Consider the following 21,061-nt stretch of genomic DNA (forward strand, 5'->3'; position numbering starts at 1 on the left):
GTTGTTGTATGTCGTTGTTCTATGGTCTGGTGATCGACCGAACCCTTGCCCCATGTGGCTTAACCCAAACATGTGAATCTCCACCCTTTCTTTGTCTCTTTGTTTCTTTTGTTTCCCCTTCTGATTCATCGAACCTCGACCTATTATCTATCGCCTTTTATTTCGTATTGAATCAGAAGGGACATCGTGTATTGGTCCTTTGTAGTAGAGTCGATATCTGCAAGATGGAATACAAGCTCCCCTCCACTCAGGAGGACCCGCCATTAGGGGACAATGGCGTCAACAACAACAATATTGATGAGGCGCATTGTGAAATGATCGATTCTCTGAATCGCCTGACTCTAGCGGCAGCGACTCCATTGCCTTCATCACCTCGTCTTTCTCCTGTTCCATCCTATCTCCCTTCCTCTAAATCTGTGCACACTCCACCTGCACCTGCTATTCCTCTACAGCCCAACCAACCCGTTCAAGCTGTCTCTTTACAATCAAATCAACCTGTGCAATCTGTCTCACAAACAGCTGGTTCTGTTTCTGTTCGAGACGAACGACGGAAGTCAATTACACCACTACAAAAGCGCAAGTCCGCTGCATCTCTTCGTTCGGTCTCACAACCACTCAAGTCTTCATCCCCAACTCCTGATCTATCACGTCGCACATCGTCCACCTCTGTGGGATCGCCAACCACCGCAACGTCACCCGCGATGCACCCTGCACGCCTTGTCTTCAGCCCAGCTCCAGAAGCTCCAGTCCCGACTGCTTCATCTGTCGCGGCTGAGCACTTCTCAAAGGAGCTTGAATTACACCGATCTGGTGGTGTCAACACTAAAACTGCCGTTATTGTCCATGACGACTGCTACGGCCACCGCTACTCTCAGCTTGAAGCGCCAAAACGAACTCTCGAGAGAATTGTCGAAAGACCAGAGCGCATCCGCGCCTGCGCAGTGGGAATATCTGCAGCCTACGTCCGCCTCGGCTCTCGGTATGCAGAAGATCTTGCGCCGAACCCAAGTCTGAGCTTGAGCGAGATTAATGTTCCTTTTCAAATTGTCAAGTCTGATCGCAAGGTGCATTTGTCTGATACTACCGTTACGGACGTCCATGGGACCCGGTGGATGTCAGAATTGAAATGGATGGGGGACCTTGCAGAGACACGTCTCATCATGGATGGAAATGAACTCGCCAGACAACGGACGAAAGAAGACGACGGGCTTGGGACAACTGGTCCCGCCCTGAATAATAACGATCTCTACTTATGCTCAGAGTCTGTGAATGCCTTCCAAGGAGCCCTGGGGGCCGTCTGCGAAGGAGTGGATCTTGTTTTCAAGCCTGGTCCGATCCAGCGAGCATTCGTCTGCATTCGACCACCCGGTCACCATTGTTCAGCTGACCACCCTTCCGGCTTTTGCTGGATCAACAACGTCCATGTCGGAATTTCTCACGCAGCGACAAACCACGGTCTGACCCACGCTGCGATCCTTGACTTCGATCTTCACCATGGTGATGGGTCTCAGGACATCACATACGACCACAACTCCAAATTACTCAACAAAGCACAGAAGGCCGACTTGGCCAAAACTGATGCCACGAAATTCAAGGAATATGAAGACGCTCCTCCATACACCAAAGCAGCAATTGGCTACTACAGCTTGCATGATGTGAACTCTTTCCCTTGTGAGAATGGCGAGCGCGATAAAGTCATGGGTGCCAGCCTCTGTCTCGAAGCACACAACCAGTCCATCTGGAACGTTCATCTTGAAAAGTGGACTGATCTGGATGGGTTCTGGAAATTATACCAGACGAAATACAACGCATTGCTCACCAAAGCCCGCTCATTTCTACGCGAACGTACAATCGAACTCAATCAGGAACGACAAGAGAACCCGAATTCTCCGCTGCCCAAAGCGGCAATCTTTATCTCCGCCGGCTTTGATGCCAGCGAGTGGGAAGGCAACGGCATGCAACGCCACAGCGTGAAGGTCCCGACTGAATTCTACGCCAAGTTCACCGCGGATGTCATCCGCATGTCGCAAGAGGAAGGCCTCGGTGTAGAGGGGCGTGTCATCAGCGTCCTCGAGGGCGGCTACAGTGACCGCGCATTGTCCTCCGGTGTGCTCAGTCATCTGTCAGGTCTGAGTGAAAACTCATTCGAAAGTGAGTGGTGGTCTCAGAATAATCTGAGAGAATTGGATGCCATCATGGCTCCAACGCCCAGCAAAGGGCGCAAGAAGAGTACTGCCACCTACCTGACAGCCACAAAGTCCTTTGCGGCAAAGGCCGTCGCCCCGGGCAAAGACCGGAGGCTCTACCGGGGACCTCCAAGCCAACATCGCCGCCGCCCCTTTGCCAGAAGTGAGCTGGGCGGTAGCCACGGGGGGAGCTCTCAAAGCTCATCATCCCCAATGGCCGCCAGACCCTGAGCTGCCGCCCGGCGGAGCTGAACCGCCAGCGGCGAGAGCAGAGCGCCCAGGACGGGGGTCTTGGCCTCATCATCCCCGTCGAGAAAGGGCGCCAGCTGCGCTCGCGGAAACCCAAGGAGTCGGCCCCGGCGCCAACCACCCCCCGCCCAGCCACCCCACGACGCCAGGCCCGGAAGGGACCGAAAACCCCCAAAACCACCACTGCCGCCACGACCGTCCCTGCGGCCTCCCGCGAAGTCTCCCCGTCTGTGGATGCCTCCCGTCGGAAGAGCACCAGTCTGACGCGTGCGGGAACTCCGCACCGGGGTGTCAGCCCCCTGAACCTCCCCCCAGTTCCACAGATTCCAAATTCCGTGGGGGGAGTCAGGGGCGGCCCCCGGATAATTCTCAACATGCCGGCGCGGGAGCCCGGTCGTGGCCGCAAGTTGTCCGGCGGTGCGGTTGACCACCACCGCCGTGGTCGAAGCTCAAACTCCCCCAAGAAGGGGAAGAAGAAGCGTGGGAGTAACTCTGGCGGAAGCAGCCGAGCTTCCGCCGGCAGTTCTCCCCTGATTGCGGCCAAGGATGCCGCAATGGAGGATGTCTGAGGTGGCAGGCATGATCTTTGTTTTCGTTTTTTTTATATATATATTTCGATACCCTCCTGACCTTCGTAGAATTCATTGTTCGATTTTCTCTCAGTGGTCATATGTGTAGACTTTGTAGACTGTGGCAGTAGATGACGACTTTGAGATACCACCTATCTCTTCATCTCTTCTTTGGGTCCTGGACTCATTGGCAGGATTATGTTGCCTGAAACCAACAACACCTCTATCTCCAGGCCTACCTACATATATGTACATGTAGGTAACTTCGGCCTGAGGATTAGTAAGGTTAAGCTTGATAAAGCGACCCTACTCTATGTGAAAAGTACGGAATTCCATAAAAAGAATCAACATGCCTGCAGACGCCATCACCTTAATACATTCCCCGTACCATGTCGGTGTCTATGATCATCGCGTGGGAAATGGACCACAACTGATTCGTTCGTTCGACTTGCTCCATGAGATTGCTGCGGATCAAATTGAGAATATAAGAAATTAGTGTCGATGACTCTGAAAGGGGAGATTAGGCGTAGCTTTGAAATCCTGCGTCATATCTCCAATGCCGTGAAGAAAGCTGTTGCCATGAACACCCTCCGACTGATTGTTTTGGGGTAGTTTGTGGCATTTATATCTCAGTTCTATATACTTCAATGCACACGATTATCTGGACTCGCCCGGTGTTGATGAAAACGCCCATTTTGATGCCATTGGATTGACCATGCTCCGTGGAGGAAGCTGGAAACTCTCAGTTCATATGTGTCTGGCTAATACAATTAGCTTTCCTTTTTTTTCTTTCTTTCTTTCCTCCCTTTTTTTTCGGTTTGTGCGACCAGTCTAGAGTGCAATGGTAGCGAGTGATCGTTGCAGGAATGACAGCAGTCTAGGGAGAAACATCATGCAAGTTCGACTTTCCCACTGAGTTAGAGGGTTCCGAGGTTGTCTCGAGCCACGAAACTAGAGCCCTGTCCTGATTTTATCTTGATCTGGGTGTTGCTGCCTGAACTTGAACTTACAATTGCGCGGTGGAATGTTTCGGAGTATTCATTGCATGGATCTTGTTCTCGTCCTAAAAGGTCCCACCAACCTCACTCACTGTGTGCTCCTTCGACCCATATGTAGGTAACGGTGATAAGATTGCTGGACTTGCTTTGCCATTCGGGCCATCTCTATCTTCGTGGAACCCTTGGTACAAGCAATAATCTTGGGTGCGAATGAACAGTGATCACGAGATATGAACGCTTCAGTTTCAAGAGCATTCGGGAGCCGATTCTATCGTGATATGTATATTGGATATTGGGTTATCATTCCGCCGTTGCCCTGTCGGGTAACAAGCAGGTAGGTGTGCGATATAATTTGAAGGGGAGGGGGGGGGTTTATACTCACTGGGGACATTGCGCCTTCCAAAAAGATGATTCCTGTTACCACAATAATGTGCCATTCCAATTGTCATCTATGGATCTATGCATTATGATAAATCATGGTATTAAGTATAGGTATCATCTCAATTGAGGGTAGTTCTGATATCACTACATATCTCCTTGTAGCAGCTGACGTTCTTTCACGTCGAATGACGAATAAACGTCGAATCTTCCATCAAATGGGCCTGTGGTTTAGGGGTATAATACCCGCTTCGCACTATCACAGTGACTTGCGGGGGGTCCCGGGTTCAATTCCCGGCGGGTCCATTGTTTTTTGTTTTTTTGGGCTTTTTATGTCTCTTTTCTTACAACTACTATGAATCTCTTACCTGCTCTTTTTTTTAAAAAAAATTTAATAATAATAATAACTTCCTCGTTGAGTCTAATTTTTTCTACAGCGCACATGGTTGGGATTCAACCTATTAGGTAAATTATAACATGCTTTTCATTCCTTTGTGGTGCCATTCCTACTTTTACGCAAAACATATCGATATATATATATTGCACCTATGGATCCTCTAGGACTCCAGCCGCGGCCACTGGTTTAACCCGATGAATCTCAAATCCACCCTCATCCCTATCCTCGCCTTTTTGGGGCCACAGAATTTGTCGCGTCAAAATGGCCCGAACCATCATATAGCATACAAAAAAGTACATCAACAACAATGGTAGTATCGCTGCACATGCAACAATTTCAATAGGCTTGCAGGAAAATGCCTTGCCAATAGCAAAGGTAGCAGTGATCAAGGCAGTATTAGGGAAGACAAATGAGAACCAGGTCATTGAGAAGACCATGCGTCCATGTCCAATCGCCGACCAATGGGCTGCGCTTGCAATAATGAAGAAAAATATGGCTAACCTAGAGAAGAGTTAGCCGAGTAGGCAGAGGTAACTAAGGAGCTGAACATTACCCCCAAAGCCAAAGACATGCAAAATTAACAACAATCCTCAACACATCGCCAGCCAGCGCCCCATTACCCATAAAATCGGCCGGAAACGACCTCTTCGCCCCAGCCGCCATAGTTACAAGCCCGGCAACCGTAAACCCGCTCGGCCCCACGGAAACAAACATACCAGGACGGAGATTTTCCCTCGGCAGCTTCTGCGTCATCAGCCGATATATGAAGGCCGAGTACACCATCAACGAAACCAAAAAGCCGACTCCCTGGATAGTTGTACCGCCAATGATAACTGGCAGAGACTGCGACGGTTCTAGCTTTTCACCGAGGATCCCAGCGTGCGGGCCAATGATGAGCATCGGGTAAGCAGGAAAAATCCAGATAGGAGTCATCTGCGCGATGGTGAATGTCTGCGTCGACCACAGAAGGAGGTATATGCCCGCTGTGAACAATACGGCGAGAGTGGCGTCGATCCAGAATAGAATACAGACTGCGTGCATCAACCACGGACCTGCGTTCTCGGGCCCGTATTGCGATATGTTGATTAGGATCGTGCCGAATGATACTATCGATGCGGGCACGAAGAGTGACTCCGTTGGGTGCATGAAGGACGCCTTGAACGTATACGGATAATGATAGAACCGAATAAGAAGAAGAGTCCAGATGATGAGATACAAAGCGATATTGACCAGGAAGACAACGACGCCAATCGTATCCAAGCCCCTAAACCGAAATGGAACTGGTCCGTGTTAGCCATATTCAGCCGAACAGCATGAAATCGATCATGCAAACCTTGATACAAGACATTAGCCAACCCGCCCGTAGCCATAGTCAGCGTAAAATAAGCCCAAGTAACATGGCGAATGCGCTTCTTCCAGCCCAGCTCACCAGAAACTGTGCGCTTGAGCCCGAACAGGCCCAGCCCGTTATACTCTCGGCACGGACCGGCTTCCCTATCCGGCTTCGTTTTCACGGTAACCTGCGACGAGGCTCGCTGTAGTGCAGCCTCTAAAGCAGACGAATGAGCCTCGCGGACTCCACCACCGGGGCTTTCCTCAATGGTTCCCAGGATTGAGAGCGCCCGCTCGGCATCTTCTATCGTTGGTGTTCGGTACCCATCTTCACCGGGAATTCGCATGTGTCGGGGTAGATCGGATTCGGTAGCCATCACTCTTTACTGCGATTTGATTCAACAAGTGCACACGCGGCTGAATACAGCGTGGATATTTTGAACTTCCCCGCTCTCGTTTGGGGGTTCTATCGTGCTGCTTGAGGATGATAGCATGGGCGGTAGGAGAGGTGGTAACGCAACAAAGCTAAGGTGCTAGCATGGGGGAAAATTATGTACGACTCTGGGTTTCTGTTGAAGCCCTTTAATTAATAGCGATCGAAGAGCTCTGTAGAAAAGAATAAACGGGTGTTCGGGTCGACGTGGATTAATGTGGGGACCAATGGCAAGAATCTACCAGTGGCAATGGGCGAACAGACGTTTGATATTCCATTACTCCGTACATACAACGTTGTAAACAGGTGAGGGTTTCGGTGCATCGATAGCATCGGTGCCCATTAAATCCCATCAGCACTCGAATCTCGCATACTGATTCTCCGGCATAGACTGGACGGTGTCATTCGTGGAGTTCACCTCGGGAATCGGCACTCGTCCGGCGCCACTGGACGGTTTCTAAGGTTACTTTAGACTACTAATCCACAGGAACTAGTCATGTTTGAACAATGTTTTTGTTTTCGAACAGTATAGACGGGATCGTCAGATCGTCAGACCGTCAAATACGTCAAATGTTCTCGGAAATATGTTCGAGGTGTAAAGTGATAAGCTTTATTCCCGGTGGAGCAGTCTACTTCGACCTATTTTCCGATTTGTTAACATACGATCCCGTTCCGGGGATTGTTTAGGTCTTTCATATATCCAAGCCACTATTTATACTATAAAGACAAAACAGGCAATAGGGCTTAGGGCTGAGTGTTATGCCCGTGAAACAGGGCGAGCCGAGGCATCTGCCCGGGCTGGATCTCCACTTACCAGATATATGTGCCGTAGTCAGCTGTTCTACTACATCGTATAAATATCTTTTAGATTTAAAAGGTTGTTTCGGTATTCTACCTCAACCATGTCGGGAGCGACAGACACCCGCAGATCGGTGCTCATCACAGGGTAAGCGACTTTCGACAAATACAAATAACAGCTTCTGATATATACCGTAGATGTTCCCCAGGTGGAATCGGCAACTCCCTGGCGCGCGAGTTCAACCGAAATGGACTGCGCGTGCTGGCCACTGCTCGCGATGCAGCGACCATCTCTGATCTCGCAGAGCTCGGTATTGAGACCTTGAGCCTTACAGTTGATGACCCGGAGAACGTGAAATCATGTTTTGCGGATGTCGAAAAGAGGCTCGGAGACAAGGGTCTTGATTATCTCGTTAATAACGCGTGAGTATCCTTTGTCGTTTTATCTATGGACGGTACCGTACATCTGGCTAATATCTTACAGTGGACGGAGTATGTAACTTCACTCTCGCGGCTTCCGGCATCAGTAATATGAAACAGGTACTGATTGATGCAGATTATACCGTTCCCGCGATGGAAGTAGAGCTCGCCGAGGTTCGCCAGACATTCGAGACCAACCTTTTCGCTGTCATTACTATGTGCCAGACTTTCCTGCCCCTGCTTATCAAGGCGAAGGGTACTATTGTGCAGATTGGATCGGTCGCCGGGGTATGTTTGAGATATATCCATCTTCGCAGATCTTATCTTATTGACAATAACTAGATAATCCCATATGTATTCGGCTCTGTCTACAACGCCTCTAAAGCAGCACTGCACTCGTTCAGTGACACGCTTCGCGTGGAGCTGGCACCATTCGGGTTCGTTAGACACGGCCCCCTAAATCCAAGATCGTTATGTTGTGTTTTCTAACTAGGATGAACAGTGTCCATGTCACGACCATCGTTACCGGCGGTGTTCAATCGCGCATTGCGCGTACTGACCGTGCTCTGCAGCCGGGTTCCTTGTATTCTCCTATCGAGTCCGAGTATCTTACCCGTGTGAAGCATAGCCAGCACAACGCTATGCCGAATGACGCCTACGCTCGCAGTGTTGTTTCTCAAGTGTTGTATGGCTCAGCTCCGTGGCGCTGGTTGTGGCCGTGGGCTCGTGGTCGTAAGGCCTGGATCTGGGAGGGTCGTGCTAGCTGGTTGATTTGGATGTTGTCGGGTGGCTGGGCTTGGTCGGGACTGTTTGGTCGGATCATGACTAAAATGTTTAAACTATGGAAGATCAAAAATGCCTCGCGCAAAAAAAAGGGGGGCGATCTTTGTGGGTTTGAAGGGTAAGTTTAGTCAATATAATGTAATCTAGTCGATATGAACAAAGCTGAACATTTTAAAGGAGATGTATAAAATATAAAAAAAGAAAATCAAAAGCTTTCATATCCAAAGAGAAATACCGACTTTCATAGCCATGTTCCGTTATATTCGCGTTGTCCCCGAACTCATGCTGAGTCAGTTCGGGAACGATCGCTGGTTGGCTACGGCACCCGATTTTACCGCAATGCAAGGTCACCCCGAAGACTTGCTGAAAAAGAAAGCTGTTCTCCCGGTCCCTTACCAACTATCTAAACGGGCTTTATACCTCCGCCCTTCTACAAATTCCCCCTCTCCTCTCTCATCCTAATTCATCATGTTCAAGCTTGCTCGCGGTAGACCCGTTGCGGCGGCTTTCAAGGCTGCGACAGTGAGTTATATCTGAATTCGATCGGGCCGCGTTTTATGTGAGCTGACTTTGACTATGAACAATAGCAACCCTCCATCCAGAGCAGACTCGCTTTGCAGAAGCGAAACCTTTCAATCCACGAGTACCTTTCCGCAAGGCTCCTCAAGTCGGTACGTGTATCCGCGTTTCACCCTTCGGTCGCCCGAAAAAAAAAACAGGAAGGAACTCGGGATTGCTGATCAACAATCTAGTACGGTGTCGGTGTCCCCAAGGGTGACGTCGCCAAAACTGCCGAAGAGGCTGAGACTATTGCCAAGTCCATTGGTGAGAATAACCTACTGATTCCCCCCTGTGAACGCGCTCGCTGAACATTACATCCCCAGGTGGTGATGATCTTGTTATCAAGGCCCAGGTTCTCGCCGGTGGCCGTGGTAAGGGTCAATTCGACAATGGTCTCAAGGGTGGTGTCCGTGTGATCTACTCGTGAGTTGTACAAATCCGAGAACAGGTCGGGAACAATGGAGCTGATAGATATCTTTGCAGTCCCACTGAGGCCAAGATGTTCGCTGGCCAGATGATCGGTCACAAGCTCGTTACCAAGCAGACTGGCGCTGGCGGCCGTATCTGTAACTCGGTCTACATTTGCGAGCGCAAGTTCGCCCGCCGTGAATTCTACCTCGCTGTCCTCCTTGACCGTACCACCCGTGGCCCCGTCATCGTTTCATCCTCCCAGGGTGGTATGGATATCGAGGCTGTCGCCAAGGAGAGCCCCGACGCCATCATGACCACCCCCATTGACATCCACGTCGGTGTGACTGACGAAATCGCCCGCACCATCGCTACCGATCTTGGTTTCTCTGAGCAGTGCATCGAGGAGGCCAAGTCCACCATCCAGAACCTCTACAAGTGCTTCATGGAGCGCGATGCTACCCAGCTCGAGATCAACCCCCTGTCTGAGACCTCCGATCACCAGGTTCTGGCCATGGATGCCAAGCTTGGATTCGACGACAACGCCGAGTTCCGCCAGAAGGAGGCTTTCTCGTGGCGCGATGTTACCCAGGAGGATGCTGATGAGGTCAAGGCCGCTGAGTAGGTTGCCTTCCTGGAAAAGCCAACCCCAGACAGCATTGACTGACTTTTATCTTTTTCTAGGCACGGTCTCAACTTCATTAAGCTCGATGGTGACATCGGCTGCCTTGGTAAGGATCCTGTTGATACTTCAAAAGATCGCCATTCTAATTCTCGCGTTTAGTCAACGGTGCCGGTCTCGCCATGGCCACCATGGATATCATCAAGCTTAACGGCGGTAGCCCCGCTAACTTCCTCGATGTCGGCGGTGGTGCCACCCCCGCTGCAATCAAGAGCGCCTTCGAGCTGATTACCAGCGACCCCAAGGTGTCCGCCGTCTTCGTTAACATCTTCGGTGGTATCGTCCGCTGTGACGCCATTGCCCAGGGTTTGATCAACGTTGTGCAGGAGATGAACTTGCGCACCCCCATCATCGCCCGTCTGCAGGGTACCAACATGGAGCAGGCCCACAAGCTGGTATGATTACAAGTCCCCATTTCCCCATTGCTAGGTATGATGTAAACTAACCGAATTTATTAATTTCTAGATCAACGAGTCCGGCCTTAAGATCTTCTCCATCGAGGACCTCCAGAACGCCGCTGAGAAGTCTGTCCAGTTCTCCAAGGTTGTCAAGATGGCCCGCGACATCGATGTCGGTGTTGAGTTCACCCTCGGCATCTAAAGGGTGTTTACCCCTTTGGTTATAATGATAGAGAGGGTAGGGAGCATTTCCATTTGCCTTTTTCCTGGGGCCAGCGAACCGAACCGAACCGCCGCAGTGACATCTTAGAGAGATCTTTGTAATGCTTTTGCGCCTGTTCCTGTGTCATTTATTTTCTTTTTGTCACTGTATTCTTGAGTGTTTCTATGACCTAGATCAGTTCCTAATCGGGATGTGTGAGAGATGATATATTGATCTCTCATTGTTTAGTGAAGTGTTCATAAAGATTCATATATGTATGGTAGATGGCTGCTCTTGGACCGAGTGGAAGTGGCTTTGATTCGGCCGTATATTCGCTGTATATGTATTCTTTGAGTGTAAGCAGTAAACGACTCCAAGGCTTACCAACTGAAAGCGGAAGCTGGTCAATGCATCGGAATCCCTATAGTATGTCCATGGAGAAAGACAACAAGAAGTTGGGAGGTTTGTATAAACCTTGGAAGTTGAGCCACGCTTACTGTGAGCCTATCACCCGTGGACCTTACTTAAACCCCACCCCATTCCATCCTGGAATCCTGGAAGGAACACCGTCAAAATTCCACCCATCATTTGACAATGTTTCTGTGAAAGTTTCTTCATTTATCCCAGTCTTCCATTCGACTCGAACCGAATATGGACTCACCCACGCAACCCATTCTCGCGGGCTTCATGGCTCTCCGTGACAGCTCAAGCCGGCGAGCAGTGTACGTCTCACGTCCAAAGTTCAGAGTCGGACCTGACGGCTAATACAAATAGGTTCAACGACATCCTTGATAAGCTAAGTCCTCATGAAATACGAGAAGTGAAAAGCCGATTAGAACCGATCACATTCCAATGTGATTTGCTAGATAAACTGCCTATTGAACTGGTGGCTATGCTAGCAAAGTACTTGGACCTAGTTGATCTTGTTCTCCTTCGGAGAGTATGCCAGCATCTGCTTGGTTACTTGTGACGTCTATTGACATTATTGTATTACATAGGTCTCCAAACGATGGCGTGAATTGCTTTCTTCAACCATCGTCCTCACCACTGCAATCGGATATCATATGGGGAAAAGCGTTATTAAGCCCGATTATCGCACCCCTGCTGATTTTGATACGCTGATTAAAAAAAGAATTCAAGCGGAACGAGGAGTCCCTGCTGTTGTGGCTACAATCCCTAATAACTTGTCCCCCGATTTTGAGGGCGGGTTGAACAGAGATGGGATAAGCTGTTTTAATGGAGTATGCGCATGGATTGAAGAATCTAGAGATCGAACTACTATCTTCATGGTGCACCTACCATCCGGCCAAAACAGAATCCTCACAACAGCAAATCGAGAGGAATTTACTCATGTTCAGGTCTCCGACACCTTGGTATCAGCAATTTCTGTTTGGGGGTATGTAACCAGGAAAGGAACCTCACTTTATTGAATGCACTTCTGACTGGAGAGGATAGGTATTGTCATGTCTGGAACATTCCCAAAGAACAGTACAAGTCCTTTCGCATTCCTTCATTACAGTTTGTCCATTGCATATCCATCGGATCCAAGATCATGCTGAGCTACGCGGATTCCGTCGTCCACTTCTGCTTTGACTCTGGCATCGCCCGTTCCGTCAAAATTGGGCCGTTCATTCTTTTGTTGTCAGTACATGCAGAGGAAGATGGATTCTCCGTCATTTGTGCCCGCAGAAAAAATGGCGACAATATTCAACCATGGGAAGATGGTTACTTGCATTGGGAAGAGCATCACTTGCAGACCCAGAAATTCTCTGTCCATGGTACTAGATTTGTCTGCATCTGGGAGCAATATCGAGAGCTTCCTTTCAGGCATGATGAATATTGGGGGTTCCAGTGCAAACAAGAAAAAGCCACACGCCCATACAGAGTGTGCCCCGGTCAAAGCTCTACTTTGCTGGAATATTGTATGGATGGGGCCCCTATCAGTCGTTATCGTACGGATGATCCTTATCCGCGATACGACTTTGAATATGGTTCATTTTCTCTTTCACTCGAGGCAGATGATCTGATTACTGTGTATTTCAACCCCACGGAGCTGGACTTCAGGTATCCTCACGCCAATCTAGACTATTCTGCCCGGGGCCCGGGGTTGATTTATTGTTTTGAGGACCACCCATTCTCAACAAAAATGAAATTGCGCATTGGCCGTGAATCTCCAGAGGTCTCGCATGGCCCCGGCACTAAAGCGTGTCGATTTGAATCCTTACGCACAGTACGTTTTCCAGATAACCGCCCATGCACTTCGGTTTTGGGGGATGGAGACTTCGTTCTCTTCCCTTCAGGTGACAAAATCTGGATCTGGTGTTTTGATGAGGCATGGCTCCCATCTGGTATCCCTAGCATGAGGATTGCAACTTGGTGATTTGGGGTAAAAAGTGGGATTCCGTTGAAGAAATGACTATATCAACTAGTCAGCTATGTAACCCTGTCGAACCCACCTTGACACTAGCGGATGATTGCAGTTAATACAAGTTCTTTGTCAAGCAATACTGTATGGATAAATACGTGATGCCCCGACAAGGCTTAGACACATATATGTAAGGTCATATATGTATGTGAAGTACTAAAGAAAAGGAACTTGAATCAAAGAAAAGACTATTTCATACAAATTCTGAATCAGGGCTATTGATCTTTACCTAGATAGGTTAACATCATGTTATGATTGTTATAATCAGGGGGTAATCTAAGATATAATAATAGTACTAAGTAGTGTACGGAGTACTATGGAGTACGGAGGTAGAACTTATCTAGGTATGTCTATGTAGCCAGTCTAGTCTAACTGCAGACATGGATTATAATTACCGAATATAAGAGTCAATGACTCCTTATATTTGATACATATATGCCTAGGTAGTGTGTTATTATCCATACTCCGTATTATGTTGATAATTAAATTGGCAGAATCCAAGCCAATAGGGCTATAAGAGAATATGGAGTAGGAGTTAGACAATTAAAGTAGCCCCCTTTTTTCCCCCAAAATAATATCATTGATATCCAATTGGTCTCTTCTTTCCTTTCATCCCTGTATAACTCCGTATAACTTCAACTTCATATTTCTGCAGATCTGACTGTCAACGCATTTCCGCCCCCTTCCCCGCAGAGCCCTTTTTCTCAACCTTCCAGACACTTCGAGACTTTCTTATTTTTCCTTCTCTCTATTTTTACCTATCACCTTTTCCCCTTGAAAATAATACGATTTTTTTTTTGCGCGATGACAGAGTTGATTATTGGTTGATCTCCCACGTTCTTTCGGCAGCATAAACGGTCCATCGCGTCCGAATTCCACCCCTCACGATCCCGTCGCATCCACCCTCGATTTTGATATATACCCACACCACTCCGACATGAGTCGTCTCGCCGACCCTCCTTCTACTAGGATTTCATTTGCCGGGGTACCAGACGCCCCGGGCAGGACACGAAACATTCCTGTACTTTCGTCGTCTGGCCAGCACCAGATGGATATCACCCCTCCGCCCACGGGCGCGCATGGCACTGACGACCGAATGACCGGAATCACCAATGGCGCTGAAGCTGGGAACAATCCTTTGAATGCTTCAAACCCGGCTATCGGTGCTGCGGCCGCAGCTCAGCAGCCAAAAGTCGTCCAGACTGCTTTCATTCACAAGCTCTACAAGTATGTTTTTTTGGGTCTTCGTCTTTCTATCTCCATCGGCTTACACTTTTGGAAAACAGTATGCTAGAAGACCCCAGCATCCAGCATCTCATCTCTTGGTCCGGTACAAACGATAGCTTCGTCATGTCGCCAACGTCGGAATTCTCCAAAGTCCTAGCGTGGGTGCTATCTATCCTCTTTGCCAATGAACTCGTCCCTGACCCTCGCAGATCGTACTTCAAACATACGAATATCTCCTCGTTCGTTCGACAGCTGAATATGTATGGGTTTCACAAAGGTGGGTGTTTCGCATGCTAGCTCTGATTTTGGCGATTTCTGACCATTCTTGATTCTGCTAGTGAGCGACGTCTTCCACACCGGGTCCCCAGATTCTGCACTTTGGGAATTTAAACATGGAAATGGGAACTTCAAAAGAGGCGATCTAGCTGGTCTACGAGAGATCAAGCGCCGTGCTTCGAGGCACGCTCTGATCCACCGCGATTCATTTCCTGGCCACAAAGCTCCTGCTTCGCAACCTGGAACACCCGCTGAACCCGTACATGATGCGACCGAAGGTAGAATGGGACACATGGAGTCAAACATAATGGAACTGTTTAACCGGGTGGCTCGGGCGGAAGAAGGCAATATGACACTGAACTCGAGGTGTCATGCTCTGGCCGAAAGCCTGACAAAGTGCTACCAAGTACGTCCGCCGTCTATGTCAGTGCGGGGTGTATTGATGCTAACCTGATCTTAGTGGACGCATTCTATCTCACGGTTTATTCAAGCTGTTGTGCCCGATAGGGAAAGCCCTCTACATCGCGATGGTATTTCAATATTGCCGCCTCCCTCACAATGACACGCACTGACAACTCCCCAGTCTCGAGCATGCAAAGAGAAGTTGAGAAACATATCGAAATAATGCGCGCCATCGAAACCCCTCACGAGACTCTCATGCCTCCACGGCAACAGTACTTCGGCAACATGACTGAGGCCGGTCCACCTTTGTCACCGCGCCAAATGCCCCAGGACGATGCCCGTCGACAGTCCATGATGGACCATACATCTAGACCCACTAACATGATCCGGCCGCCCGTCCCTCCCCATCTCTCAGTATCCCCTCGCCGCTACGGCTCGATTGGCGGTGCCAATTCTACAGCATATGCTCGCCCACAACCCCCCGTTGCGCCGCCCCCACAGCAACCGATGCCTCATCCTCTCTCTGTATCAACATCCCCAGGGCCTAACTTGGCCCGTCGTCACACGTCTGCGGACATCCGACAGCACGGCTGGTCCCCTTCGGCTGGCTCCCCCTACCCTCCTGGCAACCCTCCAAACGGCCCTTGGCCTTCATCACCAGGGCACCGAACCCCGGTCTCTAGTGACCAGCAAGTCCGTGATGTCCTCGCCCAATATGAAATGGGTGCTCCCCGCCGCCTTCAAGAACAATCCCGCCATCCCACTCCACCCACTGCCGAACCTTCACCGTCCATGCTTGGTGTCGACAACGGCTGGACACTCGGCGGCTCAAGATTCCCGCATGGCTCTTCATTGCCTGCAACCCGTCGCTCGAGCATGGCAAGCAATGTGCATTCATTGCTCAATCCTGCCGATACTGCCGAAAGGCCCGACGAGGACCAGCAGGCGATGGCAGATGACCGTAAGCGGAAGCGGTTGGAATAAATCCTAAATATTGGAAGAATCCCAGCATATATCTTCCACTAATGGTGGCACTGCATTCTCCTCCCATAAAGTCCCTATACCACCGACAAGCCATCTCACTCCCCTCTTCTTCCCCTACTCCTTTGACCTGCATATGTACCATTGACCAGAGCAAAGGGCATTCATCCCCAGACATCTGAAGAATGTCCGCAGCTTCGATCTCAATTTCTAATTGCACCTGTAGATGTCCGTTTCACCCATTTCTTCTCCTTCACCTCTCATCTTTTCTATTTTTGGATATTTAATTCTGGCCAAGGTACGCCAATACCGGCGTCTCGGCCGCGGCTCTCCGGGTCCCATACTTCGTTCGCACACAGCATATCATATATACCCTTGGGTTGGGCAGAGCCAAAAAAAACATTGAATCTTGTGGCACCTAGAGCAAGAGACTGGAATTGAATTGTATTTTATATTTGCAGTTTGATTATATCAGTTGGAATGAAGTTTTTTTCTCTGCAGACTGTTTGATCTTGGTATCTTGTTGGAGTGGCACGGGGCACAGTATGGCATCAGCCGAGTTGCCATTGGAGTATGTATTCTGTCTTCCTTGGACGTGTCTAGCCAAGGGGCCCTGTGCTGTAGTCTCTGCCGCTGGCAAAGTGAAGACCCCGGCAGGCAATCCGCTCTGGCCGGTATGAGTTCACACTTGAATCAACGGCCTGATCGGGCGCATCCACAGCGACCAATATCAAGGCCTAATCCATCCAGAAGAACCCAGAGCCAGTGAACGCTCGCGCAACGCTCGTGTGCGTGAGAACATAAAATCGAACCTACCAACCGCAAGTCTTCACCTCTTCTTCCTCTTCTTCGCACGCTCAGCCAAAAGCTCATCAAGATAACTCGTCGCCTTCTTCCTGCCCTTCGAGCGCGCAGGAGCCGGCGCACCCTCACCCTCGCCTTCCTCACCACCTTTATCTCCGGCCTCAGCAGCCGCAGCCGCAGCCGCAGGATGCACACCACGACCCGCCCCAGCTCCACCCTTCCTCTTATTCTTCTGCCTAGCAAGCATAGCCGAGCGACCATCCTCTTCATCGTACTCGTCCTCGACCTCAGCTTTCGGCACACTAGCCGATGTAGACGCAGCCGTGGCTGTAGAAGCAGCCGCCGCCGCCTTTTGCTCGGCGGCGGCCTTCATAACGCGATCGTAGTTCTTGCCGAGGAGTTGTTTGCGCAGCTTATCATTCGAGTCCATCTCTGTGCGGTTCCAGCTTCCGTCTGCTGCTTTCTGGGGCAGGGGGGCTCCGACGCCGAGACTGTGATTTGGGGAGTGTGGTTAGTTGGTGCGTTTGTAGGGTATGTTTGGGGAATTGAGGATAGTGGTAAAAGATATGATCGGATTGTAGGTGGAAGGCTGGAGCAGCACTCACGTCTCTGGTACTGCGGTAAAGATTTCATCTTCTTCTCGCTGGAGCTCTTCGTCGGTCTTAGGGTTTGCTAGTTCTTCTGTTGTTTGTTGTGGTAGCCATGAGGCTACGAGCCGTTGGCTGCGGGATAGAGCAACGTTGGCCCGGTTGAGGATTACGTCGGACTCGCTTTTAGAGAGCGACATGTTCGTTTCTCTGCGCTCAATGAGTTATTGGCGGATTCGAGTCGGTCTTTGCGGTTGGGATCTGCGGTGCCTTTTTTTTTGCCGATATGGCGGAGGCGGTGAGTCTGTATCTATAAAATGATCTGCAGATGTATGGTGCCTATTGTTGAGCAAGTTAACTTACTGTATCCATCGATTCTGTTGAATTTCCGAAGTTCAGATGAACTATGGATGTTGTCCAAGGTAAGGGCAGGGTCGATATGAGTGCTAAATAAGCAGAATATGACCGGAGATACGTATTATATCATGAGAATATATGACAAGAACTAGCTATACCTTGACAAATACTGAATGAGCATCAAATCTTACCGAAAGTAACTTGCCATGTTAATTGATAGCTTGTTTAATATTGGTACTATAGCGAGAAGCTCAAGCCTATATCAGACATGTTCCTACATTCTCTGTGTGTGCCTCGACCAGAAATCCAATCTGATATCAAAATTCAATACTGCGGGTCCTTCATGCACAAAGCCTCTACAGAACCGTAGCCTCGGTACTATCAGCTTCGTTTGGAATAAACTATCGGCTTTAGTTTGATCATCAGTTTTGGCTTGTTCCATAGCACAAAGCACTCTTGATCCATCCAGTCCTTTTCAGGCTGGTCCAACTCCATATCGAAATTGAAGACCATGCGAGCGAGAATGATACGCATTTCGACGTATGCCAGACTGGAGAAATATATATGAGCAAAGACCCAATACAAATGACAAGTGGACTTACTTGCGTCCAATGCAGTTCCTAGGACCAAAACTGAACGGTTGCACTGCAGTTTTACTGTCATTCGCAAAGCGAGGGTTGCCCAAATGACGCTCTGGGATAAACTGCTCTGCATCAGCAAAGTTGGCAGGGGAGTGACTGGCAGCGAGATGAGAGACGGAAACAACTGTCTATAAAAGGTGTAAGCGGTGCTGTATAGCTTTTTAAGTTAAGCAATTTTTGTAGTTACCCCTCTTGGAACCCAGTTTCCAGCAATCATATCGCCTTGGGCATCAACTATGCGAGGCAATCCAACTGCAACGGGAGGATACACTCGAAGAGCCTCAGTAAGGACGGCCAGACAATACTCCAGCTTATTGCAGGATTCCAAGGTAATATCTTCCTAAATGCTGATCTGATCTCATCTTGAAGCTTTGCCAGCACCCGTGGATTTCTCAGCAGCAGATAGGTTACCCCAGAGAGCACAGTTGCAGTGGTCTCCGAGCCGGCAATAATCAACGTACTACCATTGGTGATCATTCCTGGGATGCTGAATCCTTTCTCGGTGTTTTGATGCTTCAAAATGTTGCCGAAGAAATCAGGTCTTTCATTAGACCTACCTATCCTACGCTGAACCTTTTCCTTGGTCAAGGCTAAGTGTGCACTCCTTTGCGAGAGAACATGCCGAGGAGTAATGTATGGGAGGATATATTTCGATCCTGGGAGGCGCCGAGACACATTTGCGTAGGCGCCATACTTGAGCGAGCTGAAGATAATGGACACCCATTGGTGGTACTCCGAATTCTTGAGACAGTCGAACGGCTCTCCGAAAGCCAGGTCTCCAATAATATCAAAGGTTGTGAAGTTGTACCAGGTCACCATATCAACGATATTTGTGCCACCGTCGATATTCTCATGCAGACGCTGCATCAAAAGATCAATATAGCCCTTGATTATGGATTCCTGACTGCGCAATGAGCTTTCGGAGAATGCGTGCGACAATAAACGTCGAAAGCGGGAATGGTCCGCATCATTGGAGACGATGATGCTGGGAGCTTCTCCAGGGGTTGGTGCATAGAATCGATGATCTTTGGTCTTCTGGCCGTGGCCGACACGTGTCCCATAGATGGGCTTCCAAGCTGCGCCGTCTATAAGAGAAAGTTCATCGGGGGCAATGCGAACTACATCGCCGTACTGTTGATGCAATGCTTTGATCCTTTGTGGGAACCGGCCACCTAGGATCATGCGGATATAAGGTAGACGTGTGGCTGCCATAAATTTTGGTCCAGGACAGTTGGTCAGAGGGTGGAAGTAGACATTATAGACAGGGAGAGTGATGAGGTAAAGTGGGATCTATTTAGAAATACGTCCCTGGTTAGTCGAATCCCATTGAAACAACTTGGGAGACCAAGGTGCATTTACCAACGTCAAGCTCAGCTTTAGCAAAGCAAGAGCTATAGTTGGGAAGTCTTCCATGTTCGAAAGCGCCGACAGACCAGGAATAACAGCCATTATTAGGGCTATCAAGCATTATATCCGAGAATATTCACAACATCCTCGACATTTTGAGGGTACTTATACTCCTCCTTTCCCCTTTGTCACTCTCACTTGTGTGACACAAAAAAATAGTGCTCAACACTCCGTTCATTATGATGATCTATAAATTGAAGCCCCGCACTCTGTACCGCACGATCCCGGTTTAACAAGGGGCCCGGGCATCTGTGCATGGTCTCGCAGCTTGGTTTTAGTCTAAATTAGATAACTACTGAGAGAGACTCCTTTGATCCGAGAAGGCGCTTCTCCCCTCTTTTCAAAGAAATTTGCGTTTAGCCTTCAGCTAGACGCTTGTAAGATAATGTTCAGACATTTTGGATAAAACGTTGAAGTCTCATATACTAGCCACGCCGTTAGAGGAGCTAGTGTTCCAAGCTAATGTAACCGTGCCAAATGTGTCCACGGCTGTTTTACGAATTTTGTATCTGTATAGGAATGATCTACAAAAGATCCAAGATTTATTCCTTGGGATTTATGACTCTATGGGGGGCTGCGAAGGGGCATAGTTACCTGAATTACTATCCATGGATGACAGACTCTTAATAACTAAGGAAGGTACAGCCCTCTACCTACGTAGGGCTGGAGTGGGGCCTCCGAAATATTAGGCTAAACCTATATGCCTAGATATACCGCCCTCTTAAAGGTATATACCTGAAGAGACCTGCTAAAAAAGACTACTAAAAAGACATATAAAAGGACTATCGGAGTAGACTACCTAAGAAGACCACTAAGCTGGAGAAGACTACGGCTGTATAAGCGGCTGACTATTTATTCTTATAGCAGTATATTTAAAAGGGGCGGAATATATAAGGCGGTACTTGGTCGGAGGTCCCACTACATAATACAACGTATAGAGCGGTGTCAAAAGCGGTCTAAAATCAGGTATAAACCAGGCATTTGACCTTTGGCCGTTATGCCCCTTCGTAAGGGGCTACTGTGTTACTATCCATGGATGTATCTCTTTTATGCAGAGAATAAATATGGATCCTGCACAGGAAATGCAGCATAAAATCAACAGCCTACGATGTCCATATTGAACAATCCTCCTACCAGCGTATGTTAACGAGGGGTCTTTT

General features: G+C 49.0%; 8 protein-coding genes across 8 annotated transcripts; 5 read left to right on the forward strand and 3 right to left on the reverse strand.

Moving 5' to 3' along the window:
• Positions 1–224: 224 nt before the first annotated feature.
• N7519_010876 (histone deacetylase hosB) lies at positions 225–3,004 on the forward strand (the record flags this gene model as incomplete). Its single annotated transcript, XM_057297649.1, is given in 3 exon segments — positions 225–2,257; positions 2,274–2,349; positions 2,366–3,004. The coding sequence occupies 3 exon segments, from the start codon at positions 225–227 to the stop codon at positions 3,002–3,004; spliced, it is 2,748 nt and encodes a 915-aa protein (XP_057145531.1).
• Positions 3,005–4,926: 1,922 nt separating this feature from the next.
• Positions 4,927–6,486, reverse strand: N7519_010877 (tellurite-resistance/dicarboxylate transporter family protein; the record flags this gene model as incomplete). The annotated part of the gene is made up of 3 exons (XM_057297650.1): positions 4,927–5,278; positions 5,331–6,057; positions 6,111–6,486. The coding sequence occupies 3 exons, from the start codon at positions 6,484–6,486 to the stop codon at positions 4,927–4,929; spliced, it is 1,455 nt and encodes a 484-aa protein (XP_057145532.1).
• Positions 6,487–7,444: 958 nt separating this feature from the next.
• N7519_010878 (SDR family oxidoreductase) lies at positions 7,445–8,665 on the forward strand (the record flags this gene model as incomplete). Its single annotated transcript, XM_057297651.1, has 6 exons — positions 7,445–7,488; positions 7,539–7,763; positions 7,825–7,832; positions 7,897–8,048; positions 8,103–8,197; positions 8,263–8,665. The coding sequence occupies 6 exons, from the start codon at positions 7,445–7,447 to the stop codon at positions 8,663–8,665; spliced, it is 927 nt and encodes a 308-aa protein (XP_057145533.1).
• Positions 8,666–9,011: 346 nt separating this feature from the next.
• Positions 9,012–10,794, forward strand: N7519_010879 (succinate--CoA ligase (GDP-forming) subunit beta; the record flags this gene model as incomplete). Its single annotated transcript, XM_057297652.1, has 8 exons — positions 9,012–9,065; positions 9,131–9,214; positions 9,296–9,368; positions 9,428–9,527; positions 9,588–10,133; positions 10,197–10,243; positions 10,297–10,589; positions 10,660–10,794. The coding sequence occupies 8 exons, from the start codon at positions 9,012–9,014 to the stop codon at positions 10,792–10,794; spliced, it is 1,332 nt and encodes a 443-aa protein (XP_057145534.1).
• Positions 10,795–11,445: 651 nt separating this feature from the next.
• N7519_010880 (F-box domain protein) lies at positions 11,446–13,174 on the forward strand (the record flags this gene model as incomplete). Its single annotated transcript, XM_057297653.1, has 4 exons — positions 11,446–11,516; positions 11,569–11,734; positions 11,793–12,190; positions 12,250–13,174. 4 exons carry the CDS (start codon positions 11,446–11,448, stop codon positions 13,172–13,174), a joined length of 1,560 nt encoding a protein of 519 aa, XP_057145535.1.
• A 982-nt stretch (positions 13,175–14,156) lies between these two features.
• N7519_010881 (heat shock factor family protein) lies at positions 14,157–16,108 on the forward strand (the record flags this gene model as incomplete). Its single annotated transcript, XM_057297654.1, has 6 exons — positions 14,157–14,446; positions 14,506–14,604; positions 14,656–14,723; positions 14,785–15,128; positions 15,183–15,252; positions 15,306–16,108. The coding sequence occupies 6 exons, from the start codon at positions 14,157–14,159 to the stop codon at positions 16,106–16,108; spliced, it is 1,674 nt and encodes a 557-aa protein (XP_057145536.1).
• Positions 16,109–16,934: 826 nt separating this feature from the next.
• N7519_010882 (DUF3245 domain-containing protein) lies at positions 16,935–17,696 on the reverse strand (the record flags this gene model as incomplete). Its single annotated transcript, XM_057297655.1, has 2 exons — positions 16,935–17,400; positions 17,515–17,696. The coding sequence occupies 2 exons, from the start codon at positions 17,694–17,696 to the stop codon at positions 16,935–16,937; spliced, it is 648 nt and encodes a 215-aa protein (XP_057145537.1).
• Positions 17,697–18,234: 538 nt separating this feature from the next.
• N7519_010883 (cytochrome P450) lies at positions 18,235–19,943 on the reverse strand (the record flags this gene model as incomplete). The annotated part of the gene is made up of 5 exons (XM_057297656.1): positions 18,235–18,403; positions 18,456–18,622; positions 18,682–18,834; positions 18,906–19,784; positions 19,854–19,943. 5 exons carry the CDS (start codon positions 19,941–19,943, stop codon positions 18,235–18,237), a joined length of 1,458 nt encoding a protein of 485 aa, XP_057145538.1.
• Positions 19,944–21,061: the final 1,118 nt, after the last annotated feature.

Source organism: Penicillium mononematosum (assembly GCF_028829835.1).
Source record: "Penicillium mononematosum strain IBT 11891 chromosome Unknown utg000005l:1.0-9366267.0:1.0-9372171.0, whole genome shotgun sequence".
Classification (NCBI taxonomy): domain Eukaryota; kingdom Fungi; phylum Ascomycota; class Eurotiomycetes; order Eurotiales; family Aspergillaceae; genus Penicillium; species Penicillium mononematosum.